At 36.5% G+C, this 18857-nt stretch overlaps 1 protein-coding gene and 1 long non-coding RNA gene across 20 annotated transcripts in view; one reads left to right on the forward strand and one right to left on the reverse strand.

Annotated features, from left to right (window-relative positions):
• LOC140635546 (uncharacterized) overlaps positions 1 to 8877 on the forward strand; it is a 32604-nt gene extending 23727 nt beyond the window's left edge. Inside the window, exons 5-6 of one of the 3 annotated variants that reach the window (XR_012032869.1) lie at positions 6275 to 6549; positions 6943 to 7294. This is a non-coding gene — a long non-coding RNA (uncharacterized lncRNA). Of the gene's footprint in view, positions 1 to 6274; positions 6550 to 6942; positions 7295 to 8717 lie in introns of those variants that run through there. The other 2 variants (XR_012032867.1, XR_012032870.1) reach the window with 2 other exon arrangements.
• The window catches only part of SDCCAG8 (SHH signaling and ciliogenesis regulator SDCCAG8), a 235448-nt gene that overhangs the window by 187315 nt on the left and 29276 nt on the right, over positions 1 to 18857 (reverse strand). For 16 of the 17 annotated variants that reach the window (XR_012032860.1, XR_012032861.1, XR_012032862.1 and 13 more), the window contains 3 exons: positions 15359 to 15484; positions 8695 to 8835; positions 2267 to 2331 (listed from right to left, as the gene is read on the reverse strand). Coding sequence is in view for 13 of the 17 variants with exons in the window: in XM_072830364.1 (XP_072686465.1) it covers positions 2267 to 2331; positions 8695 to 8835; positions 15359 to 15484 (332 nt within the window). In the remaining 4 variants the exon portion in view is untranslated. Of the gene's footprint in view, positions 1 to 2266; positions 2332 to 5613; positions 5664 to 8694; positions 8836 to 15358; positions 15485 to 18857 lie in introns of all 17 variants that reach the window. The other variant, XM_072830371.1, reaches the window with a different exon arrangement.

Consider the following 18857-nt stretch of genomic DNA (forward strand, 5'->3'; position numbering starts at 1 on the left):
ATTTTATCTCCAGCTCAATCAGTTTCTATTATACTCAGGGAGCTATAGCTCTCCTAACCAGCTATCACAGAAGAGAAACCAATAATCGAGTCACACAATACCTCCACTCTGGAATGGAGGTGGGGGGGTGCCTTTCAGGCAGCACTGAGGAGGTAGGAAAGATCCGCAGGCAATCTAAGGGTTAAAAAAGCTAATCTAGGGCAGCCCCAGTGGCCGTGGCACAGCGGTTTAGTGCTGCCTGCGGCCCAGAGTGTGATCCTGGAGTCCCAGAATCGAGTCCCGTGTCAGGTTCTCTGCATGGAGCCTGCTTCTCCCTCTGCCTGTGTCTCTGCCTCTCTCTTTCTGCATCTCTATGAATAAATAAATAAAATCTTTAAAAAAAGTTAAAAAAAAGCTAATCTAATGACAGTCTGAGGTGAAAAAAAAGCTGTTTTTGCCCTTTGCCCAAGATATCTTCAGCATAATATGTTTTTTTTCTAAAATATCATGTAGAAAAAGTCTGACTTTCAAAGTCTTTGTAAAAGGAACTTTGGAAGCACATTCCAAAATCAAAGGGTCTCCATTACTATTTCTGTCAGTTTCAAATTCAAAACACTCAGACAGATGTGATTATTTGAAATGCCAAAAAAATTAAAAAGAAATAAATACCAGAAAGCCAGAGTTTCTGAGAGTGGTGGTTTTATCTCTTTCTTAAAGAAAATGACTCCAAATAATCTTAAGTTATACTAAAGGAAAAAGAAAGAAATAGAAGCTGCAGGGAACAAAGTCTAGTTCATTCTAAAGTAGTATTTTAATGTAATTAAAGATGGCACATTTGACTTATGAATGAGACAAAATAAGTCAAATTACCACAGTGACCTAGAAATATATTACTTTAAAAACTGAAGAATCAAAACCCAATGTAAATCAAAATATAATAAAAGCAAGAAAGCAAAAAGTAGGCCATTTTATAAATGCTAGGTTTCTTCATGAAAAAATAAAAGTCTCTGCAGAAACCCTAAAACTAATCAGGATAAGTTATAAAGTGCATAAAAGCAAATTAAAATAAATGATAGTGTGCATGAAAGCCAAGAGTTCTGGTTCTTAACATTACTGTGCTTATGTCTCAAATAATATGTGGCCTGAAGATTTTAAATTTTATTTCAAATTAGACTTATTAAAGTTATAAAAAGTATTTTAAAGTTTGTTTGATTGAAAAATATTTCATTGTCACTATTTAAAATAAGCTTTAACACCTCCCAAAATCAACTCCTGATATCATTTTCTGCCCATAATACATACTAATCGTTAATCTATAATATATAGGTTTTATTGAGATTTCTTTTAAAAAAGTCAAAAAATACTTGAAAACTTACTGTGTATATAAAAGTACCCCCCCATAGTTTCACTTCCTATGATTTGAGTTACTGAGGTCAACCAAGGTTCAGAAGCAGATGATCGCCCCTCTGATGGATGATCAGAAGGTCAGTGGCAGCCTAATCGTCCATGTCACAACGCGTATGTAATTCCCCTCACTTTATCTCATTACACGGGGAATTTTAGATCTCATATCATCCCAAGCATCAATGCAGGACAATAAGCTATTTTGAGAGACCATATTCCCATAACTCTTTTTTTTCCATAACTCTTAATACAGTATATTGCTATAACTATTCTATTATTAGTTAGCTGTTTGTCTCTTACTGTGCCTAATCTCTTATAAATTAAACTTTATCATAGATATGTATGTACATAGAAAACAATATATATATAGGGTTCAGTACTATCCACAGTTTCAGGCATCTCCTGAGGGTCTTTGAATGTATTTCCTACAGAAAAGAGGGGACTAGTATACTCATATTCATAATATATAGAAAAATGCTCAAACTATTATTGTTAAAATTTTTAAAATTAGATAAAAATACCTATAAAGAAAAAACTACTTGCTTCTAATTTGAAAACCACAATGCTTTATTTTAAGTATTTTATTTTAAAGGCGTAATTTCTACCAGAGCAGCTAGTGATTCTTAATTCCATGAGAAAACACAAATATTTCATAACTGATAAAGGGACAAAATTTATAATTCAGATCACAGTTCTCTGAGATGGGACTTCACAATTTTATGCTCCTGTTCCTTTAATACCTGAGGATATTTCTTATATTGAACATAAAATGTCATCAAGTCATTCTTATATAGAGTAAACCTAGCATGTCAGCAAACATTCGAATATATTTTACCATCATTATGCTTTTGCTATGATTTTTAAATGGATGATGATACTTTACCTTAAAAACTTCAATTGAGATTCCAGGATACCAGTCTTTTCTTCATAAGTAAGATTTAGCCTCTCCTTTAGAAAAGAAAACAAAAAGTGTGCCTTTTCTCCATGCTCTGTGTTTTATTAGCAAATTTTAATTACTAATACTAAACTCAATTTCCTTCCTTTTACCCAAGAGGAAAGATAATGTGTCCTCTCCAGAAACACTTTCTGTAACTCACTTTTATTGAGTGTATACCCACAAAGAACTACTTAGTCATGAAATGGTTATTTGCTGCCCCTCCCCATTTCTTTAAAAAATGCATACAGCAGTTCTTACTTTTAAAAGTGTGACTCTGGGAAAAACCAATTTTAACCTATAAGGTCCATGAGGGCAAGGATCCCACACTGTGAATGCTGTGTATTGACAAACTAAATGAGTCCTGGATGAATGATAAAAGGAAAGTTATAAATCACAGTAAATGACAGACCAAACTGATATACTAATTACAAGAGTTGCTAGTATCCTCCTGTTCTTTCATTCAGCAAATATTTATTGGGTATCTAAGATGGAGATGACTTTAACCCCAAGGAGCTTATATTCTCAGAAGGAATAGAAAAACAGGAGGACAGGGCAGCCCCGGTGGCTCAGCGGTTTAGCGCCACCTTCAGTCCAGGTCCTGATCCTGGAGACCAGGGATCAAGTCCTACATCGGGCTCCCTGCATGGAGCCTGCTTCTCCCTCTGCCTGTGTCTCTGCCTCTCTCTCTCTCTCTCTCTCTCTCTCTCTCTCTGTGTGTGTCTCTCATGAATGAATGAATGAATGAATGAATAAATAAATAAATAAAATCTTTAAAAAAAATAAAAGAAAAACATGAGGACAATTTCAATTATATATAATTCACTCCAGGGAGGTATATAGAAGGTAAACTGAAATCAGAGATGCAGGAACTTGTAATTCAGCTTAAGAGAAGTAAAGAAGACTTCATGGAAGAAGCACTAATACTTAAAGGATTAACTTCCAATAGAGAAAAAGGCATAGAGGCTAGAGAAAACATGTCTGGCCAGTGAGTGGATCTATATCCCCACAGATAAAAAGCTAGATGGAAGAGTGGATAGAGATGGGTGGGACAGGTGAGAATGGGCCATGGAAAACTAAATATATAAGACCTTTACCCAGACAAGTCATGTAATCTCCATGTAGTAGAGGCACTGGGTGAACATTGAAAACTTTATCAGATTTGAACCTTAAGTCACTCTGAAGTATGGAAAAGGGAAGACCAATGAGGAAGTGCACTGCAACTACAGAGGGAAGAGATAGGCACGTGAATAAACGTAATCAAACAGTAAGGAAGGAAAAGAAAGAATTTAGTAGGGAGCTATATAAGACCAAAATTGACAGAATTTTATAATTTAATAGATAATGGGGGAGAAAAATATATTAAAAATAATCCTAGGGCAGCCCCGGTGGTGCAGCAGTTTAGCGCCGCCCACAGCCCGGGGCGTGATCCTGGAGACTCTGGATGGAGTCCCATGTCAGGCTCTCTGCATGGAGCCTACTTCTCCCTCTGCCGGTGTCTCTGCCTTTCTCTCTCTCTCTCTGTGTCTCTATGAATAAATAAATAAAATCTTAAAAAAAAAGTCCTAAGTTTCTGCAATTGAGCAATTGGGGGAATGCTGGTGCTAAAAATTTTTTCAGACTGGTAAAAGAAGGCAAAATTGAACCATAAAAATATTCAACTGATTCAAAAGAGGCAAAAAAAAAAAAAAAAAAAAAGGAGGGGGAGGTAAGAGAAAAAAAGATCAGAAAAAAATGAAGCCAAATAGCAGGATAGTGGACTTAAACTCAAGTACATAAATAATTGCATTTAAAAGGCAGATATTGTTAGATTGAATAAGAAAGCAAAACTCAGCTATAAGAGACCCAGATTAAATATGAAGATACAAATTTATTAAAAGTAAAAGGATAGGGTGCCTGGGTGGCTCAGTGGTTTGAATGTCTGCCTTTGGATCAGGGCATGATCCTGGAGTACTGGGATCGAGTCCCACATCAGGCTTCCTGTGGGGAGCCTGGTTCTCTCTCTGCCTCTCTCTCTCTGGGTCTCTCATGAATAAATAAAATCTTAAAAAAAATGTAAAAGGATAAAAAATATACCTACTCAAAAGAAAGTAGGAGTTGGCCAAAATACAAAAACCATGTGTCTGCCCCATCCCACCAAGGAGGACTCAGCAATGAAAATTTTAAAATATTTATGTCATTTATGATAATATCAAAGATAACTAATATAGAAATAATTCTACTGAATGATATGAAGACCTTTACTCAGAAAATTGTAAAAGGTTACAGACAAAAATTAAAGGTGACCTAAGTAAATAGAGTGATCCATAAGTTTAAAGGATTAGATGATATAATACCATAAAGATGTCTTCTCCCCTAAGTGACCTATAGCTTAAAGATAAACTGAGTCAAAGCCTCATAAGGGCTTTCTGGAATCTGACAAAATGATTCTATATTGTATTTGGAAATATAAAGAGACAGAAAGAAGATGCACTCTTTATTTATTTATTTATTTATTTTTTGAGAGAGAGAGAGTGAGCATGAGCAGAGGGGCAGAAGAAGGAGAGAGAATCTTAAGAGACTCTGTGCTGAGTGTGGAGCCTAATTGCCTAACTCAGGTCTCGATCTCACAACCCTGAGATTAGGATTTGAGCCGAAACCAAGAATCAGATGCTCAACCGACTACACCACCCAGGCGCCCCAGAAATAAAAAACTCTTGAGGACAAAGTATAACGTTGGAAGATGTGGTATGTGGTCTATCAGGCATAGAGCTATAACAATCAAGAGAGGATGATAGTAGCATAAAAGCTAAAGAAATAAAACACAGAGTCCACACATATATGTAACACCTGATTTATGACAAAGATATCAGACAAAGGACTGTCCTTCTGACAAATGGTACGGGGATATATATATATATATATATATATATATATATATATATATATATATCTTTTTCCATATCTTTTCCATATGGGAAAAGAACAAGAATGACCCCCTATACATCACATAAAAAAATAAAGACAGGTGGATTATAGATTTAAATGTTAAAAGTAAGACTATAAAGTTTCTAGAAGATAATATAACAGGATATCTTTATGACCTGGGCCCGGAAAACATTTTTTATATAGGATACAGAAAGCATTAAACAATAAAGGGAAAAATCTGATAAATTAGTTTATAATAAAACTAAGAAATTTTTAGATTAGTCATGAAGAAAAAAAAAGAAAAGAAAAAGTCAGAAAATATATTTACAATAATCCATAAAGAGCTTATATCCAAAATATATAAAGTAGTTTAAAAAAATGTCAGTTACCTTAAAATAATGAATAGGATATTTGAACATGTGCCTCACAAAGAAGGACACTGAAAAAAAAAAAAAACAAAGAAGGACACTGATAAATACATGAAAAGATATTCAATCTCCTGAGTAATTAGAGAAATGCAAATGAAAATCACAATGAGATAGCACTATAGGTCCATCAGAAAAAACTGACAATATAATGTGTTGGGAATAAGAAGAAATGATATCACTCCTATGCTGCTATAGAAGTGTAAACTGATAAAAACCACTCAGAAAGTTTACCCTAACTACTCATTGTGAACACATACGGATCCCAAGACCAACAAATCCACTTCAAGGTACATACCCAACATAAATGTGTGCCATGCACACCACCAGGTATATTAAAGAATGTCTATAGTAGCAATATTCACAATATTCTCAAACACTGAGAAAGATCTAGGACATAGGGCACACAGATGCAAGGATGGACCTCTGACACAAACTGGATACAAATGAATCCATAACAGTTATAAATACAACACTAAGCGGAGACATAAAAGAGAAATTAATTCTAATGTAAGAAACAGAAGAGCAGTAGAATGTAATCAGGGAAGGCAGAATCAGAGGGGGCATTTGTTTTGTTTGTTTTTTTTTTCTTTTTTTTTTAAATTTTTTTATTTATTTATGATAGTCACACAGAGAGAGAGAGGCAGAGACACAGGCAGAGGGAGAAGCAGGCTCCATGCACCGGGAGCCCGACGTGGGATTCGATCCCGGGTCTCCAGGATCGCACCCTGGGCCAAAGGCAGGCGCCAAACCGCTGCGCCACCCAGGGATCCCCAGAGGGGGCATTTGAATGAAGTCTTACAGGATGGAAACCTTTTTGGGGCAGAAGATAAGGAAACATTTTAGGCCAGGATGTCTGCATAAACCACAGTCAGCAATGCAATGCAAAAAGGAATGGAGGTAGGTAATAAGTTTATGAAGTAGTTAAGTAGTGAGTGATCTGTGTGTCTACAGTAATATTGGAGAAACTGACAGAAATGAGGCCAGAAAGGTTGTTTGAGGCAAATTGTGGATGGTTCAGGAGATTGATCTTTATCCCATGGGTGGGTATTAAGTAGTTATCAGAGATTATTCAGCTGGAAAAACAATATGACTTATTTAGTCTTTCTTTCTTTTTTTTTTTTAAAGGAACTCTTTCCAAAATAGCAGAAAAAGCTTGAGTTAGGGACAGAGAAAGGAGGGAGGCTGGGGCCAGAAAGAGACTTTAGAAAACTATAAAAATAACACTGAGAGATGATAATGAGAGCTGAACTATCATCCATTCTATCTTTCCCTGAAACCCTCCATTTACAGTGTCATTTTTACATTTTCATCATTGCTGATCAATTCTACCACGTCAAATTTAATGCAAGGAAAACTTCAAACAGGAGGAAGAAGAAAGGCCTGTTACACAGATCAAAAGATTGGAAAGTATCATTTATCTGAAAATAAAATTATTTTTGACTCTGGGAAGTGAGTATATTTAAAACCAGCTGTGTTATATGAGGGAAATTCAGAAAACCAGGAGCATGTCCAGGAAAGACACATGCTCAGTCCTGAGAAGACCTTAAGCTTTCAGCTCAAGCTGATCTCTAGGCTCAGAGCAAGCCCAGCTACATGGTGAAGGAATGCCCCAGCACTGAGCACACCTGCAAACACTGGCAGAGGTGGCTATTTTTCTTTTTCTTTTTTTTTTTTTTTTGATTTTCTATGCATATTTTTTTTTGGTGGTTGTTTGTTTACTTGTTTTAGCTCCTGGCATTCATGGGAATCTCTGTCAAACATTACCTAAACATGAGCTAATGAAAGAGACTTCAGTAATCACACACAACAAAGAATAGTCTACAGAAATAATCTGGAAAAGTATCAAAACAAAAGGGACAATATAACCTTCAATAATAAAAGAGACAGAACCATAGGGAACTGGGATATTGGATTTCCAGAGTTATCACAGTGTAATAGTTCATTTCAATGTCTACTTTTCAATCAAAAAAAAATCACAAAACATACAAAGAAACAGGAAAATATGGCCCACTTAGAGGTACAAAATAAATCTACAGAAACCACCATTAAAAAAAATCTATATAAAAAAAAAATCTATAGATACCAGACCTACTAGACAACTCTTTAGAACAATAATCTTAAATATGCTCAAAGAGCTAAGAGAAAATATGGCCAAAGGACTAAAAGAAATAAGGAAAACAACTGTACACCTGAAACTAATATAATACTCTAAGCTAACTGAAATTAAGATAAAAACTTAAAGAAAGCAAATTATAGAAGGAACTAAACAGATCTGGAGCTGAAAATACAACAAATGAAATAATTCCTAAAGGCATAGAAGAGCAGATATGAGTAGCAGAACAAAGAATCAGCAAACTTTAATATAGGACAGTTCAAATGACTGAGTCTGAGGAGCAGAAAAAGAAAAGAATGAATTATCATATGATCCAATCATTCCCCTTCTGATTATATGCCCAAGGGAAGTGAAAGTAGGGACAAAAACAGACTTGTATATTGATGTCCATGGTAGCTTTATTCATAAGAGCCAAAAGGTGGTAACAAACTAAAATGTTCATGAGCAAATGAATGGATAAACAAAGTATGGTGTATATGTAACTGGAATATTACTCTTAAAAAGGCAAAAAATTCTGATATGTGCTACACCACAGATGAACCTTGAAAACATTATGCTAGATGAAACATGTCAGACACAAAAGGACAAATATTGTTTGATTCCACATATGTCAGGTACCTAGACTAGGCAAATTTATAGAGATTGGAAAGTAGAAGAGATTGCCAAGGGTTGGGAGAGAAGGGGATGGAAGTTATTATTTCATGGGTACAGAGTTTTTGTTTAGGATGGTAAAAGTTCCGGAAATGGAGAGTGTTGTTCACCATGATTGTATTTAATGCAAATAAGTTGTACACTTACCATGGTTAAATGGTAAATTTTAAAATGGCAAAAACACTAAATTTAATAGTATGTATATCTACCATGATAAAAAAAAAAAAAAGAGGTACAAAAAAAGTAGATGCATAAGAGAAAAGCACCCAAATTCTTACCAGTTCTAGTTTCCATTTCTCAGTCTCACTGGCAGATGGACCCTTGACAGTATCTACATTGCCATGGGAGAATCGTTTCTTGGCAGCTTCATCCATCCCAGAGTCTTCACCTGTTGTAATCCAAGAATTCTTCAGGTTTCCCTAAAATAAAATGTATGAGTAATTACAACCTGCATTTAATTGTTAATCAATATGCCAGTTTTACGAATGGAACACTGATTCTCATCTGTGATGAAAGGAATACAAAGCAGATTGCTCTAAACTACACATCAAGCACGATTTTACATTTTCAGGCTATTAGGGTCATAGTCCACAAGTGTTACAAAGTCAAATTCCTATGGGTCCAGGCAATAACATAAATGAGCAAAGAGGACTGGCTGCCAGTGTTTCAACAAATGAACTTGTTTCTTACTTCTCTGAAGACATATATTCTTAAAACACACAGCCCTCTCTTGATTTCATTTTCCACCTTTCATAAAGGCATGACTAATAATAATGTTAATACATACAGTGTTTACTAGGTGCCAGACACTGTTTATGTGCTTCACATATATTAACTCATTTAATCACTATAACAAACCCATGAAATAAGTTCCATTGTTATCTCCATTTTATAGAAGAGGAAACTGGGGTGCCTGGATGGCTCAGTCAGTTAAGTGTCTGACTCTTGATTTTGGTTCAGGTTATGATTTCAGGGTCATGAGATGGAGCCCTATGTCAGGCTCCATGCTCAGCGGGAAGTCTGTTTGAGAGTCTTTCTCTCTCCTTCTGCCCCTCCTCTCCCACCATGCTGCTCTCTTTCTCTATCTCTAAAATAAACAAATCTGTTTTTTAAAAAAGAAGAGGAGAGCAGCCTGGGTGGTTCAGCAGTTTAGCGCCATCTTTGGCCCAGGGCGTGATCCTGGAAACCTGGGATCAAGTCCCTTGTTGGGCTCCCTGCATGGAGCCTGCTTCTCCCTCTGCCTGTGTCTCTGCCTCTCTCTGTTTCTCCCTGTGTCTCTCATGAATAAATAAATAAAATCTTTTAAAAAAATAAAATAAGAGGAAACTGAGTCACAGTGAGTAACAGGTAAGAGTCACAGAGGTAGGAAGTAGCTAATAAACAGCAGAGCTAGGATCTGAACCCTGGCAATCTAGTTCCCTAGTCCATGCCCTGAACCGCTATGCTGTCCTGCATTTCCAGAAAAAATATTTATCTTCAATAAGAAAAATAGTGCACGGAGACAAAAACAGAAATGACATGTAACTTGCATGTCAGGAACTCACAAAAGAGTGGTGGGGCAGCCACTACTCAGTTCCAGGCAATTGCTGCCATGTGTGAATGCAAACTCCCATTACAAAAAAATCTTTTGATTTTTTAAAAGCTAACCCAGAGATCTGACTTTTCATTTGAAACACTGTTACATACTGGTTTATGGTTTGTCAAACATATAAAACATACCTACAGATTGAATTTGGTATATACCCATTAAGTTTGCCACCTCCAGTACCCTCTCAACATTCAATGAAATATACAGCCCAAAGATCTGAGTAATTTATGTGTACAATAAGGATTGAAATATTAATTCAATTCAATAAATAATTATTGAACTCTTCTAAGGGCCAAAGTATATAGTAGTACTCACAAGAGAGGACAGGTCCCAAACTAAACTATACTGCAGTGTCATATCATGCTAGAATGAGGTAAGCTGCATTCATCCCAATTAGTATTCTGAGGGCCTATCCTATATTCTTCTGGAAGTCCAGTTTATGCAAACATTTGGGTATGATACCTCCTACATTCAGACACTGCACTAAGAGCTTGGAGGGTAAAAATGAGCAAGACCAATCTTACCCTCAACACAAACTGCTAAGCAGATAATTTCAATTTAACCAGTAAGTGCTAGGCCAGGGGGTGTATAGGGGATGATGCCAAAACAGAGGAGGGGTACTAAGAACAACCAGAGATTCAAGGAAGGTTTTATGGGGAAATGTTGACATTGGTGGGATATCTCAGATGAAAAAGAGTGAGCTAGATGAGAAGAGCATGCCAGGAAAAAAAACACATGGGGAAAGTCAAAGAGGTGTGAAAAAGTCTGGTACCTCCAGGAGACTCACACAACTCAGAATTACTAGAGATCGAAGCACAAAACAATGGACATCCAAATGTCGAGCTAGAGATTCATGTAAGGGTCTGGAAAGTATGGTATAACAAGCTTGAACTCGATTTTGTAGGTAAGGACTAAACCTCTCAAGATGTGAGTGCATCCAAAGTTGCCTTAGAGAACTATGAAGAATGGCAGCACTAATTTCCTATAGAGAAACTGGAAAAAGTATGTAACTCACAGATCACTGATTCATGATATAAAATATTGTCATTCTTTGGAAAGAAGTGCTAGCCTAATTGACACTTTGTCCTTTCACAGATAACATTTAAGAACTTGAATGGTATTTGACCAAAATTTTATTTTATTTTTTTATTATTTATTCATGAGAAAGAGAGAAAGAGAGAGAGAGAGAGAGAGAGAGGGAGGGAGAGAGGCAGATAGGCAGAGGGAGAAGCAGGCTCCATGCAGGGAGCCCGATGTGGGACTTGATCCAGGGACTCCAGGATCATGCCTTGGGCCAAAGGCAGACGCTAAACTGCTGAACCACCCAGGCGTCCCTTGACCAAAATTTTTAAAACTTAATTACATTTACATCTCTGGACATCACTGAAAACCTTTGATTTCTTAATTGAGAAGAGGAGTGGTAGCGAGGGGATAAATGTAGACATAAAAAGAAATGGCTCAGAAATTTTCTGCTTTAAAAAAAATTAAATCTTGGGCAGCCCGGGTGGCTCAGCGGTTTAGTGCCTGTCTTCAGCCCAGGGAGTGATCCTGGAGATCTGGGATCGAGTCCCATGTCAGGCTCCCGGGGAGCCTCTTTCTCCCTCTGCCTGTGTCTCTGCCTCTCTCTCTCTCTCTCTCTCTCTCTCATGAATAAATAAAATCTTTTTAAAAAATCTAAATCTGGGATCCCTGGGTGGCGCAGTGGTTTGGCGCCTGCCTTTGGCCCAGGGCGCGATCCTGGAGACCCGGGATCGAATCCCACATCAGGCTCCCAGTGCATGGAGCCTGCTTCTCCCTCTGCCTGTGTCTCTGCCTCTCTCTCTCTCTCTCTGTGACTATCATAAATAAAAAAAAAAAAAAAAAAAAAAAAATCTAAATCTTCGAATGAGTACAAATGCCAAATGTCTTTCTTTTTTTTTTTTTTTTTAAGATTTATTTATTTTTCAAGGGTGGGGAGGGGCAATGCAAGTCCCAAGCAGACTCTCTGAAGAGCACAGAGCCCAATGTGGGGCTTGATCCCACGACTCTGAGATCATGACCTGAGTCAAAACCAAAAGTTGGATGATGAACCAACTGTGCCACCCAGCCGCCCCCCAAATTTCTAATAAATAGCATATTTTAATATTATAATTTTTTGAACTCTGGAGAAAAACTTTGCATGGAAAGAAATTTCACTTAAAAATGATGAAAAATGAAGATGGAAATGGTTTTTATTTTTAAAAAATAATGATTTTTCATTTTAAAAACATAACCTGCTTGTTTCTTCAACCTTTGGGCCATAAAGTGGGCTAAGAGCTAAAAGTCATGTAGGCTACCATCCAAGTCGATGACTAAAACTCAGGAACAATAAAGGATGTCCCTCTCCTCTGGGGAGAATCTTCTACCCCATGGCAAACAAAGATAGTTGGGTTCAATACTGACAAGCTATTCCTAACTTATACAGAAAGACAGTACAACTCAAGGCTAGGCAGATGGATCTGGTGAGTTAGTCCCATGTTTGAGTCCTTGTTTTCCCATTTTCTAGCTTTGTGACATTAGTAGAGTTGCTTTGTTTATTTAACTGCCCTGTACGTTAATTTACTCATCTGAAAACAGACCTAACACCTGCCTTCCTTCACTACTATAAACCTAAAATAATTGAATGTAAATAAAGTGCTTGATGTAGTGCCTGCTACATAACATGTAGTCATCAGTTACTAATCATTACTATATAACTATTTTAATTATTTTTCAAAAGAAGGCATTAAGAAATACTGAATGTCTATATTCAAATCTGCCAATAGCTTTGGCAAGATCTAACCATCAGCATGCTAACAGGCTTAGTAAAAAGAGTTCAGGGGCAAAAAAAGATGTCCCTTGATATGTTTATATTTAAGATATTTTTTTTTGACAAAGATGCAATTTAATGGAAGAAGAATAGTCTTTTCAACAAAAGAATAATTGAATATCCATATGGAAGACAATAATAAACAATTTGTGATCCATACCTGATAAAATATATAAGAAATCAATGTCTTAAAACAGGTCTTGGACCTAAATGTAAAATCTAAAATTACAGATATTCTAGAAGAAAACAAAGGGAAAATCTTTTTGACTTTGGGATAGACCACGATTTCTTAAACCCAGCGGTATTGACATTTGGAGCCAGGTAGTTTTTTTTACTGTGGAGAGCTCTCCTGTGCATTTAGGAAGTTTAGCAGCATTCCTGGCCTCTCCCCTTTATTTATTTATTTTTTAATTTATTTTTTATTGGTGTTCAATTTACTAACATACAGAATAACCCCCCAGTGCCTGTCACCCATTCACTCCCACCCCCTGCCCTCCTCCCCTTCTACCACCCCTAGTTCGTTTCCCAGAGTTAGCAGTCTTTACGTTCTGTCTCCCTTTCTGATATTTCCCACACATTTCTTCTCCCTTCCCTTATATTCCCTTTCACTATTATTTATATTCCCCAAATGAATGAGAACATATAATGTTTGTCCTTCTCCGACTGACTTACTTCACTCAGCTATTTAAGATATTCTAAGAAGTTTCATTTACACGAAAACTCTGAACACAGGACCATATATACATTGCTGAAATGCCCCAATTCACCTACACAAGCCAAAAGCAGTAGGGGTACTAATTCTGTAACAACAAAATAACGTAGAAGACTAACATTAAAATAGATATCAAGGTCTCCTGACACATCTGCAACAATCATTTTGAATTTTTGTTTTTAAAAACCACTTTACAACTTTGTTTTTGCCATAATTATGGCTGTATTTTTCTTCAGCAAGTTTCCTTTGTTCATATAGCAAAGCATGTGTGCTTTTACATTGTTTCCTTCCTCTTCAGTGTTACTTCTCTTGCCCTCTGGTTCACTTGTCTGCCTAATTTCCTTTCTCATTTCACTTCCCCTTCTTCCACTTCTTTGCCATTGTACAAATACTGAAGTCTATGAATAAGCAAGTCACTGTTTGCTAAGTGACGATGTATTTGGAAGAAAAGCAAAAGAATATATTTATTTTTAAAAGGAGCTACTTCAAAGTATTTTTCATATGGCTACATCATCTTCAAATTGACATTACAATAATAAGCAACTGAGATGGAATTTTTAACTAATAACATTGATAACAAATAATATATACTCAGAAAAAAGTCTTCTGGTGGAGGGAAAACAGCTGGACACAAACTGAAATGTACTGCAGAAAAATAAACTTAGCACAGTCAGCTACTTCTAAATAGGAAATTCTAACACAGAACTCAGAAAGATTACAAATGAGACATCGGGTCAGGTTGACAAAAAAATTTCAAAATAAAAAATTAGAGGACACCTAGGTAAAACATTAAGACACTCATATTTTTTCTTAATCAGAACCGATTTACCTATGACAACTAAGTCAAAACCACCAAAATCCACTGTAAAGTAAGGTTGCAACAGGCAGTATTAAAACTTCCCCATGGAACATTGAATTTGTTTCAAAAAGCAGAACAAGCTGTGATTAACTATGTCCTACAGCAAAAGAGTAAATAACATTTTTAAGGCAACAGTATCTCTGACAAGTCATAAGGAGATATTAAGTTTAAAAACTACTTAAATATCATCACAAGAATTTTGTGTCATACAATTATAGAGATCATCAAATCCACTGTTCTTCAAAATGTGGTGTACTGGTACTGGAATTACTTAGGCAACTTGTTAAAAATTCATATTTTTAACTCAAAGATTAAACTCAAATGCACTGAATCAGACTCTCAGGGGAGGGAGCTCAGGAATCTGCACTGTCAACAAGTGTCCCAAGTGATTGTTACTCACATTAAAGATTCAGAACAGTTAATATATGTGAATCTTCTCAAATTGCCAATAAACAGAAGATACATGAGGTCAAACCATGTTTGAAAGCCCCGTAAAATTACTTGTGAAACACCCAGCTTTTCAGGAAAACTAACATGCTGATCCTGACACCCTCAGGCTGGTGTTCTCTCTGCTACATCATGCTGCCAATTAGACTTATTCAGAGCACAAGGAAAGTATAGAGAAATACAACAGAAACCCAAGCTGCAGTTGGAAAGTTTCTGGATTTAACAAAGTCCTTCCTATATGACCTGCTTCCTGCTTCAGACCTACTCTTTCCCTGTGGGAAAAGCATACACGGTATGCTTGGAGAGGAAAGCAGTACAGAGATTCGGCATCACTACATCACATTTCACTTGAGGAGCCACTCCACCATGATGAATCTTAATGAGTGAGTAACAGCACAGTACACCTGCCAAAATTCAAGTTGAGAATTTCAGCAGTTCAGTAGGCTGTGGGAGAGAGTAGGAAGGAACATTCAAACCGGATATAATTTATGGCTTTAAGAAATGCTCACAGATACATCCAGAAGTGTTTGTTCCCTCATTGCTTCCTTTTGTCTCTGAGATTTCAGCTCTTCTTGGAGCTTTTCATTTTCTAGCTCAGCTACTTGTATCCTATTTTTCATTCCAGAGAGTTCATCCTGTAAAAAGTAGAAACAAAAATACCAAATACATTAAGTATTTTTAAGCAGTGTTAATTGCTGATTACTAGATGATCCAACATGACATAAAGTGTGGAAAACATGCTCTCTACCCATTTCTGAAATATTGTAATTATATTTAGACAAATAAGGCAACATTCAGTTAACAAACAAAAAGAAGCCTGGGAAATACAGCAAAAGGCCTGCTCATGGTCGTATCACAGAAATGTGTCCTTTCTGAGAGTTATTTTGTAGGCTTCCAGAAAGACTTTAATTAAAAGGGTTATCTAAAAGACTTTTAAGAATATGGTAGACTTTCAAACAATAAGGTAAGATATATGATTACTCATGTTCAAATGTTGACAACTTGTTGAACCTAATGGAGGATAAAAGGGATAGGCATGGAAAGTGAGACTAGTTATAACCTCATAACCTGATGAGTTATAACTCATAACCTGATGAGTTATGAGTTATAACTCATAACCTGATGGAGGGAAATTATGAATGAGATAGTTTGGTGGAGAGTTCTAAAAGAGATTATCCCTGGCCTTCCAGGCATAATAAAAGGAATTACAATTAAAATAGCTATTGAGTGGCATTTCACTCTCTAAAAAGAGGTTAAAAATATCAATACATTGATGGCACAACACTTTATTACCAATGTAATAAAAGGCTATTAAACAATATAGGCAAATTCCAGTTCAATTATTTTATTCAGAATAAAGCCAAAACCTCAGTCCATATTTGAAAGTTCTAACTAAAAAAAGCATTGCAGAATTCCAGTTTTTGGTCTGGCACATAATGAGCTTGGAAGACATCATTCACAACAAGAGCAAAGCTGAACAAACCAAAAAATTAGCCACTCTTCTTAAATCCGTTAGAGAATTGGGGTCCCAGGGAAAACCACCATCCCCCAAATTGGACAGACAGGTGTTCCTAAAAATCACAATCTACCTGAGCAGAAACTTCCAGGGGAAGTAGGGCTAGGAAGGAAAATGTCAAGAAAAATTGGAAGCTCAGGATAGACAAGTTTGAGGATTAAAAACTTCAGAAGGACCATCTGAAGGGGATTCCTACACTTCTGTGAATTTTATCTCTAGAACAGGTTCTTACAAGCAAAGACTATAGAAAAATCCCTCCAAGCTTCCTCTAGTAGGAGAGGAAAAGTTGCCATTTTGAAATATGCCCAAAGCATCTCTATTCTTAAAAAGGCCTGCTTCAAGAGAAAGTATTTTACCAGAGCCTAAATAGCTGGCCTTTTTCACAACCTAACTGACCTGTGGGAAGAGAAATACCCAACTCCAGCTCCTTCTAGCCTTCCCATCTCACGGTGACAGAGTGACTGAGAAGCACTTGTGATGGTCAAAGCTAAAAGGGCACAGACTCACCAAAAGACTGAGACCTAATCACAGGGCTATAAAATGCTTCCTCTACTCCTACAGCCTCCACCACGTCAGAAGTGTGCCTATAAAATAACAAGGGAATACACTAAAATAGCTGCACATCTCAGACTATAGAAGAGTTCTCAAGGGAAGCTCAAGCACAACAGGGGGGATGTAAAGGAGGACACTAGAGGAAATTTAGCCTCTGACACCTGTAGCAACACCAAACAGTAAACACAGCCTAACTCCTACCATGTCAAACACAGTATCTCACACTAAAAGCTTATTCCCTCAGTTCCTTTAAACCACTACATCACGGCCAGCATTCAACAAAAAATTAGAAAGCACACTAAAAGACTTAAAGCACAGTTTAATAAACTAAGCAAGCACAGAACCAGACTTGAATATGGCAGCAATGTTGGACTTATCAGATTGGAAGCTTAAAATAATTATGATTAATATGTTAAAGGGTTTAATGGAAAAAGTGAACTACATGAAAGGACAGATGGGAAATATAAGCAGAGATGGAAACTCAAAGAATCAAAGTGCTGGAAATTTAAAACACTATAATAGAAATGAAGAATGCTTTTGATAGGCTCATTAATAGACTGGACACCACCAAGAAAATAATCAGGAGCTTGAAGAACTGCCAATAGAAATTTCCCAAACTAAAATACAAAGAGAAAAAAAATGAAAAAGAACAGAATATCCAAGAAACATGAGACAATTATAAAAGGTGACAAAAGAAAGGACAAGAAGAAATATCTGAAGAAATAATGACCTAGAATTTTCTGAAATGATAACCACCAAACCACAAATCCAGGAAGCTCAGAGAACACCAGGCAGTATAAAACAAGCAAAAAATCTATACCTTGGCATATCATATTCAAACTGCAGAAAGTCAAAGACAAACAGAAAATCTCTAAGGAAATCAGAAATCAGAGTTCTCTTCAGAAGCCATGTAAGTAAGAAGACAATGGAATATTTAAAGTATTGAAAGAAAAAAAATTCACCAACCTAGAATTCTGTATCAGGCAAATGAACCTTCAAAGGTGAGGGGAAAATAAATACTTTCTTAGATAAACAAAAATTGAGGCTATTTGTCTCCAGTAGACTTTATAAGAGATGTTAAATTTTATAAGTTCATATGTACACAAAAATTAAATTAGGAAAGGAATATATGGTGATAAAACAAAATATTTTCTTTTTCTTAATCTTACCTAACATATAACAGTTTGCTCAATATCACAGTAGTAGCACTATATATAGTGATTATAGCTTATGAATAATTGAACTGAATGATAGCAATGTTATAGAGGACAGGAGGGAGGGATTGGAAACATTCTCTTATAGGGAGCTTGCCCTACCCAGGCAGTGATATAGAGCTATTTGGAAGTAGACTTAGATTTCTGGTCAATGTAACTGCAAACTCAAGGACTTACAAAAAGTTAAAAAAAAAAAAATTTCAACTGATACGCTAAGAGAGGAAGAAAACTGCAATCACAGAACAGGCTCATTTAAACCAGATATGGCAGAAAAAGAGAGGATGGAAGGATGGACAGACAGGCAGGCAAACAAGGGCAACGAGTAAAAAACAGTAACAAATATGGTAGATGTTATCCAACTATATTGATATCCAAGTATATCAATAATAACTTTAAACGTCCATGGTCTAAATACACCAATAAAAGACAGAGACTATAATAGTGAATAAAGAACATGACGCAAGTATATGTTGTCTATAAGAAGCCCATCTTAAATATAAAGACACAGATAAAGTAAGGTAAATAGGGACCCCTGGGTGGCTCAGCAGTTGAGCGTCTGTCTTTGGCTCAGGGCGTGATCGTGGAGTCCCGGGATCGAGTCCCACATCAAGCTCCTTGCATGGAGCCTGCTTCTCCCTCTGCCTGTGTCTCTGCCTCTCTCTCTCTCTCTCTCTCTCTCTCTGTGTGTGTGTGTGTGTGTGTGTGTCTGTCTGTCTCTCAGGAATA

Source organism: Canis lupus, chromosome 6 (genome assembly GCF_048164855.1).
Source record: "Canis lupus baileyi chromosome 6, mCanLup2.hap1, whole genome shotgun sequence".
In the NCBI taxonomy this organism is placed as follows: domain Eukaryota; kingdom Metazoa; phylum Chordata; class Mammalia; order Carnivora; family Canidae; genus Canis; species Canis lupus.